At 36.3% G+C, this 13,798-nt stretch overlaps 1 protein-coding gene across 1 annotated transcript in view; it reads left to right on the top strand.

Moving 5' to 3' along the window:
- The first annotated feature begins 475 nt into the window (after positions 1-475).
- LOC148952325 (uncharacterized) overlaps positions 476-13,798 on the top strand; it is a 289,139-nt gene continuing 275,816 nt past the window's right edge. Inside the window, exons 1-2 of the mRNA XM_089088930.1 lie at positions 476-823; positions 9,410-9,560. Coding sequence (XP_088945056.1) covers positions 514-823; positions 9,410-9,560 — 461 coding nt within the window. The 5' untranslated portion in view covers positions 476-513. The remainder of the gene's footprint in view (positions 824-9,409; positions 9,561-13,798) is intronic.

Raw genomic sequence — 13,798 nt, forward strand, 5'->3', positions numbered from 1 at the left:
GTTAGGGGTATGGGGTGTGACGAAAGAGACAATTTCCTAAGGACGCCAGCCCATCAACTACCTGTAATCTACTCATTCTATGGGCCCGTAAGTAATAGTTCGATAGATTGTCTTAAGATGGTATCCCTGAAACAGATAACAGCACAAATATGACATACTTGGAAAGAAAAGTAAAGTTTTTCGAAAACACCTCCAGTTTTTTAATCATATACCTTTCATAAAACAAGTTTGAGCTAAAGTGGATCATAACGGTTCACTTACTTCTATGTTTAACCATCTAAGATAGGCATAAATCTTCTGGTTGCCACAACCTGTTAAATTGACCCGACTAGCATTGATAGTACGCTTACTCTGTTAAGCAAATGGGCGACACTAAAATAACTAAAGTAGAGCTTTCGATTTAGCCTAGGAGAAGCCAACTATGAAGTGTTTATTAAATTAAGGTTGCAGAACGAATTTGACGAAGCCAAAATGAACATTGACTAGTCTAAAAACGTCTTTATTGAAGTAAGGATGCATTTAAAAGTTTTACACCTTCTACCATACCTCGCCGTCTTTTCGTCAGCTATACCATGGGGGACAAAAAGAAAAATATATGCACCATTTGTCGACGAAGAAACAGGTGAATGTCAAATCACAGCATGTGATGCATTGGGTAGGTCGAGAGATGAGCTTTTCACAGCAATAATGCAAAAGTCAGGAAATGAGACTCAAACAAAAAATCAGGTACAAAGTTTCTTGAGGACAATGAAAGAAGATATACAAAAACTCCAAATGGGCTTCGAGTTTCTGGAAAGAAGATTACTGGGCATTGAGCAGCCAGGTAATCTTTATTTTTTTATTTATAAGTTCATGTTACTCTATTGATTATTGTTTTTATTAATAAATTATTAACATTTATTGAAAGTTTAATAGCACATTTAGTAGCAAATTATATTCATAGACAAAATTATTGATAAATTTTAATTGTATCCCTTTTTTTACATATTTGTTGAAATGTTTCTGCTTCTCAGACCATATTTTTTAGGTTATGGAAATTAATATGAGGGGACCATGATTATATTAAAAGTAAACACGCACTTGCACGGGAATTTTTTATGGATCGATCAAAATTTTGTAGAGGCATGGACACTTGAAACAAAAGTTTTGAAATGATTACAAAAAAATGTTGCATGATAAATAAAACAAACAATCACAAAATTTTGAGGTTTACGGACCGTAAAGTTCCAATTGTGGCCTCTGAGTCCACGCCTCAAAGCAAAATTGGCACATATGCTGTATCTTAACGAAGTGATGTTGATGATGCAACGAAATACTGGGAATGAGAAACTTTTGGGAGGTTGGGGCTAATCCTGCTCTGATTTCAGAATAAATCTCTTTTCCAAATTTTACTGCTACTTTTATTTTAGAATTTAATAAGAAATTGTTGTTCATTGCCGCACGACACGAAATGATCTTTTCAAGAATCAGTTTACCATAGAAGTAAAGAGCGAATTGAAAAATTAAAGCAAGCTTAAAGTTGCATATGTAATATGTGAAATTAAATTTTTTTTTTAGAAATTACCACAAATTTGGTGTGGTTTCACTAACCCCTCAAATTCCCAAAAGGACCAAAAGTATTTGCACATTACTGAATCTAAATAAATTGTTTTAGTCATTAATGAAAAGAAAATTAACAAAATAATTTTTTTTATCTATATCTTACTAATAAGCAAATAAAAAAAGGGAAGAAGAAAATTTGCTCAGAGCCTATTTCTTTATAATAATATAGGCTATTTATTTATTAATTTTTCGCAATTTTGAAAGTAAAAAAAAATACTGTGCATAGATAGATTATCGTAATTGACCAATAAAGAACGTTATAACAGTTCTAGGCAGATACCACCCTGGAAAATTACCCCCCCCCTCACCCCTTGATCCGGGAAATTTCTCTCTGTAGATTTTCCCTTGAAAAATTTCCAGTGCAAAATTTCCCTGGCAAATTCTCCCCACGGAAAATTCTTTAAAAAAATTCATCCCGTGCAGAATTTCCCACGGAAAATTTAAACGTCATAGCCAGGCTTGAGGTCTTTTTGAAAAGTTTCTTTACTCAAACTATTGTTTACTTATTTGAACATAAGATGGAGTTTGACTCCTCATACTTATATTAAGTTAAATCCCTATGTTACGTTAACACTCAGTAAAATTTTAATTATTGTAATATGTCACTCTATTCTATTTCTTAAGTAATTAATCACTAAGCAAATTTCAGAAAACCCACTCATAGGTATTGGGCACCTCTTTTACAGTCGCCACTACTTCTCATTTTTCTAAATTATTGTATTTAACCTTAATTTTATCCTGCTATGATAACTAAACCCCTTCAACCCCCCCCCCCCCAAAAAAAAAAAACAGAATCGAAAGAAATGAAATAAAAAAATAAACACTATAAGATATTCTAACCCACTTGATCTTTTAGAATATAGGGGGAATATTCCAAAACCCCTCAATTTCTTCATTATTTATAATTTCATGCTGTCTCTTACGTTAAAGTTTATTTTTTTTCGTAACAATCTTCGTAGAGCTTACTGTTTGAAATACGGTCAGTCAGATGATTACCCAAAAAAAAATCCTTAGACAATTCCTCTGGCAAATGTGTAATAAATCTTCCTCTGTCTTTCGGAGCGCCCATGGTACAGAACCATATTTGATCATTGTAATCACTGTAACTTCCAATATTCTAACCTCAGTTCGTAGACCTATATTCCATTATCCTTTTTTCAACTCTCGGCCTTAGCTATTCAACTTTTAATACCTTCACTGCTTATGCAGGGGGGGCAAACTGCAGACCACAGTTTGCCCCCCAGCTCATATTTAGTGTCTTCGAAAACCTCATGAAACTAAGATAGGCCTACATAATTCAAGCACCCAGCGAAACAGATCAGCTTTCTTTAGTATCCTTTGCCTTTATGGTACTACATGGCACATTTTTACTTTACTTGAGAAAATCGGCTACAAATTTGGCCCCCCCCCCTCCCCAACAGGATTTTGACAAAATTATATTCCTGAATACTACCTAGGCTAGTGAGCCCATCCACTTTATTAATCTTCTCGCCACCCAAAATCACGTATTTACCTTCACTTATTCCCAGTCTAAGTGACTTAGTCTTTTCAGCATTAATTTTTAAGCCTATTTTTGCGCCCTGAGCTTCCAAAACCTCAAAAAAAGTCGTTCATTTTGCCAACATTTTCATCGAGGTTGCTTAAATCGTCCGAATAATCTTTTGCTTTCCCATTTAATCCTATTCTCTCCCCCAATAGCCTTTGCCACTATCATTAGAGCAAAGTCCATCAAAATGATCCATATAAGTGAGGATAGAGCGCAACCCTGCTTAACTCCTGATTCAATGCAAAACCAGCTACTAACCTTATTTCCTACCTTAACTGCAGAAATTTTACTATCGTACATAGCACAAATCACTTAATGTATTTATCTGGTACCAGACAGCTCGTGGTAACGAACTGTAAGTAAGGAGCGACCCGGCTCAATAGTAACCGAAACTCTAAAAAACGGAATTTTGATACCAATAGATTCATCAAAAGGATCAGATTTTTATGCTGATTTCAAATATATTAATTTCATCAGGTTTAGTACTACCCATCAAAAGTTACACACCTGTGAAAATTTGCCTTATTTTCGAAAAAAGGAGAAAACACCCCCTAAAAGTCATAGAACTTCAATGAAAACTGCATCATCAGATTCAGTGTATTAGAGAACCTCACTATGAAAGTTTCAAGCTCCTATCTGCAAAAATGTGGAATTTTGTATTTTTTGCCAGAAGAAAGATCACTGATGCGTGTTTATTTGTTTTTTCTTTCCCAGGGGTGTTCGTATCGACCCATGGGTCCTAGAATATCACGGGAGGGCTCACTCAAACAGAAATAAAAAGTTCTAGTTCTCTTTTAAAGTGATCAAAAAATGAAGGGCAACTAGGCCCCCACCCACGCTCCTTTTTCCCCAAAATCACCCGATCAAAATTTTGAAATAGTCATTTTGTTCAGCATGGTCGAAAAATACAATAGCTATGTCTTTGAGGATGACTTAATCCCCCGCAGTCCCCGGGGGAAGGTCTGCAATTTCTGAACTTTGCCCAATGTTTACATAAGGCATTGGTTATTGGGAAGTATACAGAAGTTTTCAGGGGGAATTTTTTCTTGTAGTTGGGGGGGGGGGGTCGGGTGTTACGTGGGAGAATCTTTCCATGAAGAAAGTTTTCATGGGAGAAGGGACATTCCTATGAAGGGGGCGCCAGATTTTACAGCATTATTTAAAAAAAAAAAACGAGCAGAAATTAAATTAAAAAAAAACATTTTTTCAACTGAAAGTAAGGAGCAACATCAAAACTTAAAACGAACAGAAATTATTACGTATGTGATTGGGTTCGCCCCGTAGTCATTAACTCGCTCTTTACGCTAAAGTGTTTTTTTCTACTTTCATCAGAGCCATTTATTCTAATTAACGGCCTTTGTGATTCAGGGGTCATTCTTAAAGAATTGGAACAAAATTTGAAATTTAGCGTAAAGAGTGAGGTATCGACTAGGGGGTGAATATATACGTGAAATATACGTAGAAATATACGTAATAAAAATATACGAATAAAGAAGTTCGTTAAGTAAGTTAATTCTTAAGTTAAGTCAAAACAAAATTTCGAGAAAGCAATTTAGCCAAAAAAACTGTAAAATTAATATGCAAATTTTGTTTTAATTATTCATGTACGGTGAGCCAAAAGCAAACGTGCATTAATTAAAAAACGTTCAGAAATTAAATAAGAAAATAAGTTTTTTTTTTAACTGAAAGTAAGGAGCGACATTAAAACTTAAAACGAACAGAAAGTATTCCGTATACGAAAGGAGCTGTCCCCTCCTCAACGCCTCGCTCTTTACGCTAAAGTTTGAGTCTGTCTCACAACTTTTTTTTAAACAATTAAAAAGCTCTAGCGTAAAGAGCGAGGCGTTGAGGAGGGGACATCCCCTTCATATACGGAATAATTTCTGTTCGTTTTAAGTTTTAATGTCGCTCCTTACTTTCAGTTAAAAAAAACTTGTTTTTTTTATTTATTTAATAATATACAAGGATAGGACCTTCGCTAGGGCTCTTCTATTGGTGGAATTAAACAATTGCTCATAATCTATAAGGCTAAGAACTAAGGGTCTTGGATGACTCAGGCACTTCTCAATTATTATTCTAAGAATAAACATTTGGTCGATGCATCCTCTCCCCTTCCTAAAACCATACGGTTCTTCTCTTAAAAATTTCTGCAGCACCTCAAGTAAAAAAAAAAAAATCATTCACTTCACGGTCAGCCCCTGGGGCCTTATTAATTTTCAATCCTTTTCGTACTGTCTTTATTTTTTCCACACAAAATAAATCTTCCTTCACTTACAAAGTGTCGCAAACGTTTTCATTCTATTCTATATCATTTCCTGCAACTTTAATACTGTTTAGCACATTCTCAAAACCATCTGCCCAACAGTCTTTAACTCTCTCCTTATTACTAATCTTTAACTGCGACAGGTCCAGATTAATTATTCCCTCTCCCTTTTTTAACATGCAAACACAATATTTTCTTATTATGCCGTTTGGCTGCATCTTTAAGATCTTCAGCAATTTTACCCAAGGTGTCCACTTCACACCTCCTCAATTCATATTTTAATGCTTCTCTACTTTCCTTACATTCCTCTTATTTTTATATGATCTATCACTAAAATATTTCTTGTACATCGCCCTTCTCTTTTTAAATATACTTAAAACATTTTCCTTAATATTCCTAGCTGCGTTTCTAACTTTCCTCCCTAAGACACCACCTGCCACCTCACAAACTATTTTCCGAAATGATTCCATTCATCTTCTAGGTTGTCCGATTTTAGACTCTTTGGTTTAACATTCAACAGATCCTGGAAAGTTTCTCTCAAAGTCTTATCCTGGTATATAAAAATGTCATAAGTTCACGGAAGGTTGTCACCCTTCCTAATTTCTAGCTTTAGATTAAACCTAGATAATGCTAGATGGTGATCTTTACTTTTAACACCAATAATAGTACTCCCACATACTCTGGCATCTTGCCTCCATCCTGCCAGTTTTTTCTTTACAATAGCATAATCAATAAGGTTGGTCGTCTTACCATCATGCGAGTATCGTCTGAAGCTATGGGCCATCTTATGATCAAATACTGTATTGGTTATAACTAGATTGTTATACCCACATAGTTGTAGCAGTCTATATCCACTACTATTTTTTTTCTACACCAATTTTACCAAAGCTAGGATACCTTTTATCCCTATTTCTACCAACCTGGTCATTGAAATCACCTAACAAAATACCATGTTTCTACCTGGTATCTTGTATTTTTGCTCCTGTAGTCGTGACTAAAATTCAACTCTGTCACTACTATCTCCATCAGTCAGTTCTACATGAGCATATACTACTGTGAATAATACCTTGCACTTTTTAGTCGTAAAACGAGAAACTAACAGTCTATTATCGATACCATCCCATTCCAAGCAAAATTTAGCAGCTCCTATCTTCATGATGAGCCCAACACCTTACCTATGCAGCTTCACCTGGTTTAATAAATTCTATTTCACCTTAGTTCATGTTTCATTTGCCTGGGACATGGAAATGGATTTTTGAAACTACCAATAAATTCAAAACGTCAAAATTCTTCAGTCAGAATGTCATTACGATAGTTGTTTTCGACGTTGTGACATTCCAAGTTGCAATTTTCATGTCATTTAAATCATCACAATTATTATGGCCTCAGGAAAAGCAATGAGTCTGAATCCTATGTAGGATGGGGACCAACACACCTTCTCAAGTGTACACGAAGACACTTAAGCAGTGTAAATTGAAGCCTTGGGCAGTTTTGATCCCATCTTGGTCACAACATGAATTTTTTCTACGGCAAATTTGAGGCTTTGTGCAAACATGTGAAGTTTGTCACACTGGAGAAAGGAACTATGAATGTGAATTTTGTCACAAAAGATTCAGGGCCGCCACCTACTTGACCAATCACAGACGGATTCACACAGGTGAACGCCCACTTAAGTTCTCCATCTGTTGCAAGACGTTTCGTATGCGGTCAGACATGAAACGCCACTTGCTCATGCACGAAAGAGATGATGCTGATCGTAATGTTCTTCTAGCTGCAGTGAATGTCTGACTGATAATGAAATGAGCAACCCTGGTAGAAACCGTGGACCCAAACAGACTCATACTGTTCTTAGCTGGGGTGGAAAAATGGAAAGATTGGGAAGTTGAAAATAGATAGCATGAATACAGAAGAGGACCAAGCAATCGCCTCTTTGACAAATAATGAAAATGAGGATTTGTTGCTAGCAATAGGGAATCCAGAAGCAGCAAATCCCAATGGTGAGATGGAAATGATTGTTGGCGATGATTCAAATCCATATGTGGTGAAGGATGAAAATAATCAAGTTTTTGTCTGGTCTGTTTTTACACCTCAGAACCAATAAGTATTTGATAATTTGTATATCGTAAAAGCATAATAATACTTGAATTACATAAAAAAAAACAAAAAACAATGCGTTTTATATATCCATGTATAAAGATTTTTTAATACCGACCTAAAAAGCATTTATATGGAAAGTATAAAACAATTTTGAAATACAGAAAAGTCTGGGCCATGGCCCCTCCAATTTTATGGTTGTTCCAATTTTTTATTTTTTTAACAGCTGACCCTTTATCATTTTGCCATATAAACTACAAACATTTATTCTGAAAAGGATTCAGTGGCCTTCACTTTACTGACAAAGAAAGCAATGAAAAAAAAAAAAAGACCACTTGGTGCAGTATGTTGTCACTTAACACAAGTTTTAAGACATTGATATAGAAATCGACTGTTGATATAGAAATCATTGATATAGAAATCGACTGAAATGTAAGTCCGAACTAAACTGGATTTAACTCAAGATTCAATCGGAATCCTAACTGAAAAGGTCAAATTTGAACAGCCTGGGTTTGAAATTCTAACGGCTAGAATACCGCTAACAAAAACAATACGCTAAAGATTATACTGACCACAAAAAGACCTAAAAGAACACACTAAAGATCCTATTCCATGCTGATGTTTTATTTTTATTTTATCAGCATCTATTCAGAAACAGTAGGTTTAAAAAAATAATAATGTTTTTCTAAGAAATAAATAGCCTAGAGGTGTTTTAAAGAAATAACCAGATGTGTAAGATTGTAAAGGTTTTATCCTTGTACGGTATAGTAGACAAATACATTAAAGTGATTAGTGCTATGTACGAGAATAACACTGCTGCGGTTAAAGTAGGAAATGAGGTTTGCAGCTAGTTTTGTATTAAATCAAGAATTAAGCAGGGTTGTCGTCTATCCCCCTTAGTAGGGATTATTTTTTTGGTCTTTGTTTTACACAGCACGTGAAAGGCAATGGCAAATAATGGAGTCAAACAGAGAGAGAAAAGATTCCTGACCTTGGAGTATGCTTATGATCTAAGAATTCTAGATCAAAGTTTGAGCAAAATGAAAGAACTTTCAGAGGTTTTGCTACTTCAGGGTGCTAGAATCGGTTTGAAGATTAATGTTAGGAAGACTAAGTCACTAAGGCTTGGAATAAGTTAAGATGAAAAGGAGACTTTAGGTAATGAGAAGATTGATCAGGTGGGCAGCTTCACTTACCTTGGTAGTATTATTAGTAAAGATGGTGGGAGCAGTGAAGATGTTAAAAATAGAATAGCCAGGGCTCAGTGTGTTTTTTCACAGTTAAAAAAAGTCTGGAAGAATAGGAAGATAAATCTGCAAACCAAGATTAGAATATTAAAAGCTACAGTGATGACAGTGGTCAAATATGGCTCTGAAGCATGGACGCTCCGAAAAGTGGATGAAGATTTGCTAGATGTTTTCCAGAGAAATTGCTTAAGGATTGTTCCGGGTACCCGGCTGACTGACCGTATTTCAAACAATAGGCTATACGAAAAATGTGGTTCAATACCGCTCTCTAGGGCTATAATGAAAGAAAGGTTGAGGTGGTTAAGGCACGTTTTACGGATTATGGATGACAGATTGCCAAAGATTGTTCTTTTCGGCCAACCATCTAGGGCTAAACGGAAAGCAGATCGTCCCCGTCTGGGGTGGGAGGACGTCATAAAGAAAGATTTAAAGGAAATGGGAACTTCATGGGTGGGTGTAAAAGGGGAGGCATTGAATAGATTGGGGTGGAGGAGGATCGACGGAACTAGCACTAGCGGACGGAACTAGCGGAACTACTACTAGCAGTAGTAGTAGTAGTAAGATTGTCACTTCTGAATTCAGGAAGATTTAGTTCCAAATTACCAAATCTCGCCATAATTTGGTATTTTGGGCTTAAGTAGTGCTTCTATATTTCAGTTTGGGAGCTAGCCAGTGATGAATTGAGATGGCCGAGGTGTGCCGAAGGTCCTTGCAGTTGCTCTCCAGAGACAAGGAGTGTCAGCTGCTGGAGACAAGATCTTACGTCAGTCCCAGGAAGACAAAACATCCCAACTGATACACGTTCAATGTCAGTATTTTCTATATTTTCCTTAGAAAAGGATTCCCGTATAGTTAAATTGCTTTATTGTATCCAGGATACAATTTCATAGTATTTCCAATTATCTGAAACGAGTTGATTTCAAGTTAGCAAATTTGCAACAATCCCCTCCTTAATCACATAAATTGTAAAGCACTTTATTGCTAGTTGCTTCTCGTTAAAAGTTCTAACTCATGTTGTCAATTGCTTTGTAATAGTTGACATTAAAGCGGGGATTTCAAAACATTGGGTTATACCCCCCCCCCTCACGCTGGATGGTCTGGCATATTGATTAAGCAGGTGAATAGGACGAGACTCATTCTATTTAGTATCTCCTTTCTACTTATTGTAAAATGTAACAAGCTTGTTTATTGTTGATTTTTCATGATTAGCCAATGATTATTAAATATGATTATTCAATAATATAACTAATAAATGACCTAATTGTTTTAGGGTAAGGATTTACTAAGACACATTTGTAAATAAAGAAGAAGTGGCTGAATAAAACTTAGAAATGACTACGTTGGAGAATGCAAAGGTCTGGATTGTGTCTAAAATTTTGAAGTAGGTTAGGGATTAGTGGCTCAATTAATAAAATCGTTCGATCGTTAACTTCTTTTAACGTTTTTTAACTATGCATCAAAGATACTTTTCTCTGAATAGCAAAACAGCGCAAGAGATCAAATTGTGGCTCATCCTGGTTAGTTTGAGTGAACCTCTGGGACACATAAAGTAGGTTGTGTCAATGCTTGTATTTTAGGACCCTAAAATTGTTTTAAAGATTGTTTTTTTTAAATATTGCTTAGTTTTTTATGGGAACCGTCATTTTTTTAGTATCAAAACATTTTGAGGAAAATTTGAACTTAAAAAATAAGTATTTGAGGAGCTGTATTGAGTTCTTTCACATTTAATGGAATCAGATTTTACTATTAAAAAAAAACACAACTAAATTAGTCCTTATTCTCGAAGGATTGTTTTGAAAAAGGGGAACCTTAGCACCAAGAGAGGGAAGTTAGAGTGATAGTAGCCTACCTCATATTTTGGATAGCCCTGTATATGAAATAAAGGGATCAGAAACACGTTTTAAATAACTAATTTTTTCCAGTCTAAAATTAATTACAAATTAAGTTTCACCAGTATGGGAGTGTCAGGGGCGTAGCTATAGTATTTTATTTGGAGGGGGCAAGAGGGCAGGGCCGTCTCCAGGGGGGGGGGTAGCCCGGTTTCAACCCCCCTCGAAATTTATGACCGAGTCAAATATTAGTCTAAAAAATACCTGTAAAGACAAATCTTTACCAGAAAAAAAAATTTGCTCCCACACTAAATCCTATTGCATTTTGTGGGTAAATGGTTGTGCAATCGCTTACGCAATTACTAATTGCGTTCCTAATTTACTATCCCTTTAATCCTATTTTACTATGCAAGGTCAGGTAAACATGGGGTTACCTAATTGCCAATTAGGTAACCCGATGTTCACCTGACCTTGCATAGTGAATTAGGAGTAATGGGCGCTCGAGGTAAATGTTACAAGAAGATGGTGCAAGATTGTCAGTTCAGTTCCGTTCAATTTTGGACTTGGATAAGAGAAGAGCGATTTTTAACATGAAGAGGAAGTGTGACATTACTTCGTTTTTCACGCGCAAGTGGACCAGGGATGTTTCTGACAGTGGCGTTAGATGGACGTCTGCGGAACATTTATCTACACCTGTGGATCTAGAGGGCAATGGAGCCATCGTTGAAGCTTCTGAATCACGCACACTGGAACCAACCACGACACAATACGCACCTGCACAAACCCAGTCTTTGTCGTCGTTTGCAAATGACATCGGTCGTTGTGTCAACAAATCATCCAGTCTCGATGCACATTCTAAACTGCATTTGCTGAAGAGCCCTTAGACTCCACATATCTCCTACATTTTTCCAGTATCCGAAAAACGGAAGCTGAAGTTTCAGTTAACTTGGTTCGCTCGTTTCAGTTGGTTGTCCTATTCTCCGTCTGAGGGCGCACTTTTTGCAGATTCTGCGTTCTGTTCTCGTCAGAGACAGCTGAAAAAGGCTGCCACCAGCGCCTGTAGAATCTAGTCAACAAACCATTCAGGAACTGGATGCGATAGAGTGCTTCACGGCTCACCAAAAAGTACAGTTTCATAGAAACTGCACCGTGTCGGCTGAAAACTTCATTTCTGTCTTGGAGAAAAGGCAGGACAATATCGTGAACCAACAGATACTTTCAACAGAAGAAGAACGACTGAGTGGCTTAGCCCTTCTTGCAGTCCAAGGGACGTTGACTCTGTCCTGACAAGGTCATCAACTAACTATCATAAATATAAGTGCTGGTGCTCGGCTTTTACTAAAATTGTCAGCAAGGAGCTGCTGCAAACGACAGTAGTATAGCGTAAACAAGCTTTCGGGAGGGTGAAGGTGAATGTCGTATGCACTTGAGTTTTTTCAGCCAGTTTCACCACTAATACTGCAGTACATATTCCCTGTCCAGTTCCCCCAACCCTCACGCCAAGCTTAGCTTGCTCAATCTCATAATCAAACAGTTCGTGGTAACGAGCTGCAAGTAAGGAGTTACACCGCTCAATAGTAACCTAAGCTCTAAAAAAGGAATTTTTGATACCATTAGATACATCACAAGAATCAGATTTTTATGCTAATTTCAAATAGATAAATTTCATAAAGTTTAGTCTTACCCATCAAAAGTTAAGCACCTGAGAAAATTTGCCTGATTTTCGAAAAAAGAAGAAAACCCCCTAAAAGTCATAGAATCTTAATGAAAATCGCACCATCAGATTCAGCGTATCAGAGAACTCTAAAGTAGAGGTTTCAAGCTCCTATCTGCAAAAATGTGGACTTTTGTATTTTTTGCCAGAAGAAAGATCACGGATGCGTACTTATTTGTTTTTCTTTTCCCCAGGGGTGATCGTATTGACCCATTGTGGTCCTAGAATATCGTGCGAGGGCTCATTCGAATGGAAATCAAAATTTCTAGTAAAATTTTTAAGTGACCAAAAAATGGAGGGCAACTAAGCCCCCTCCAATACTAATTTTTTCCCAAAGTCACCCGATCAAAATTTTGATATAGACATTTTGTTCAACATGGTCGAAAAATATAATAACTATGTCTTTGAGGATAATTTAATCCCCCACAGCCCCCGGGGGATGGGCTGCAAGCTATGAACGTTGCCCAATGTTTAGATATAGCATTGGTTATTGAGAAGTATAAAGGCATTTTCAGGAGGGGGGGGGTTGGCAGTGGGGGGGGGGGGTGGTGGTGGTTGGGTCGGGGGTTACATGAGAGGATCCATGGAGGAAGTTTTCATGGGGGAAGGAGCATTGCTATGAGCATTGCCGGATTTCCCAGCATTATTTTAAAAAATCAGAAATTAAATATATAAAAAACAAGTTTTTCAACCGAAAGTAAGGAGCAGCATCAAACATTAAAACGAACAGAAACTATTATGTATATGTTTGGGCTCGCCCCCTAGTCAATACTTCGCTCTTTACGCTAAAGTTTTTTAGTACTTTTATAAGAGCTATTTATTCTAATTAACGGCTTTTGTGATTAAGGGGTCATTTTTAAAGAATTGGAACAAAATTCGAACTTTAGCGTAAAGAGCTAGGTTTGGACTAGGGGGAAAACCCCCATAATAAACGTAATTAAAATATACGAATATAGAAGTTCGTTATGTAAAATAATTCGTAAGTTACGTATATTTATTACTAATGAAAACGTTCGTAAATAAAATTTAAAGCCATTTATCCAAAAAAAGTAAAATTAGCATGCAAATTTCGTTTTAACTGGTTATGCACGGTGAGCCAAAATCAAAACCTGCATTAATTTAAAACGTTGAGAAATTAAATAAAAGAAACAAATTTTTTAACTGAAAGTAAGGAGCGACATTAAAACTTAAAACGAACATAAATGATTCCGTATATGAAAGGGGCTGTCCCCTTCTCTACGCCTCGCTCTGTACGCTAAAGCTTGACACTTTTTCACAACTCTATTTCTTAAAACAATAAAAAAACATTAGCGTAAAGAGCGAGGCGTTGAGGAGGGGACAGTCCCTTTTATATACGAAATAATTTCTGTTCGTTTTTAAGTTTTACTGTCGCTTATTAATTTCACTTAAAAAACTTTAATTTTTTTATTTAATTGAACCAAAAATCTAATAGTCTCGAAAATTTTGATTTTCATTTGCTCGTAATTTTGAATGGATATTGAC

Source organism: Artemia sp. Qi Xiang Cuo, chromosome 5, assembly GCF_049724085.1.
Source record: "Artemia sp. Qi Xiang Cuo chromosome 5, ASM4972408v1, whole genome shotgun sequence".
NCBI lineage: Eukaryota > Metazoa > Arthropoda > Branchiopoda > Anostraca > Artemiidae > Artemia > Artemia sp. Qi Xiang Cuo.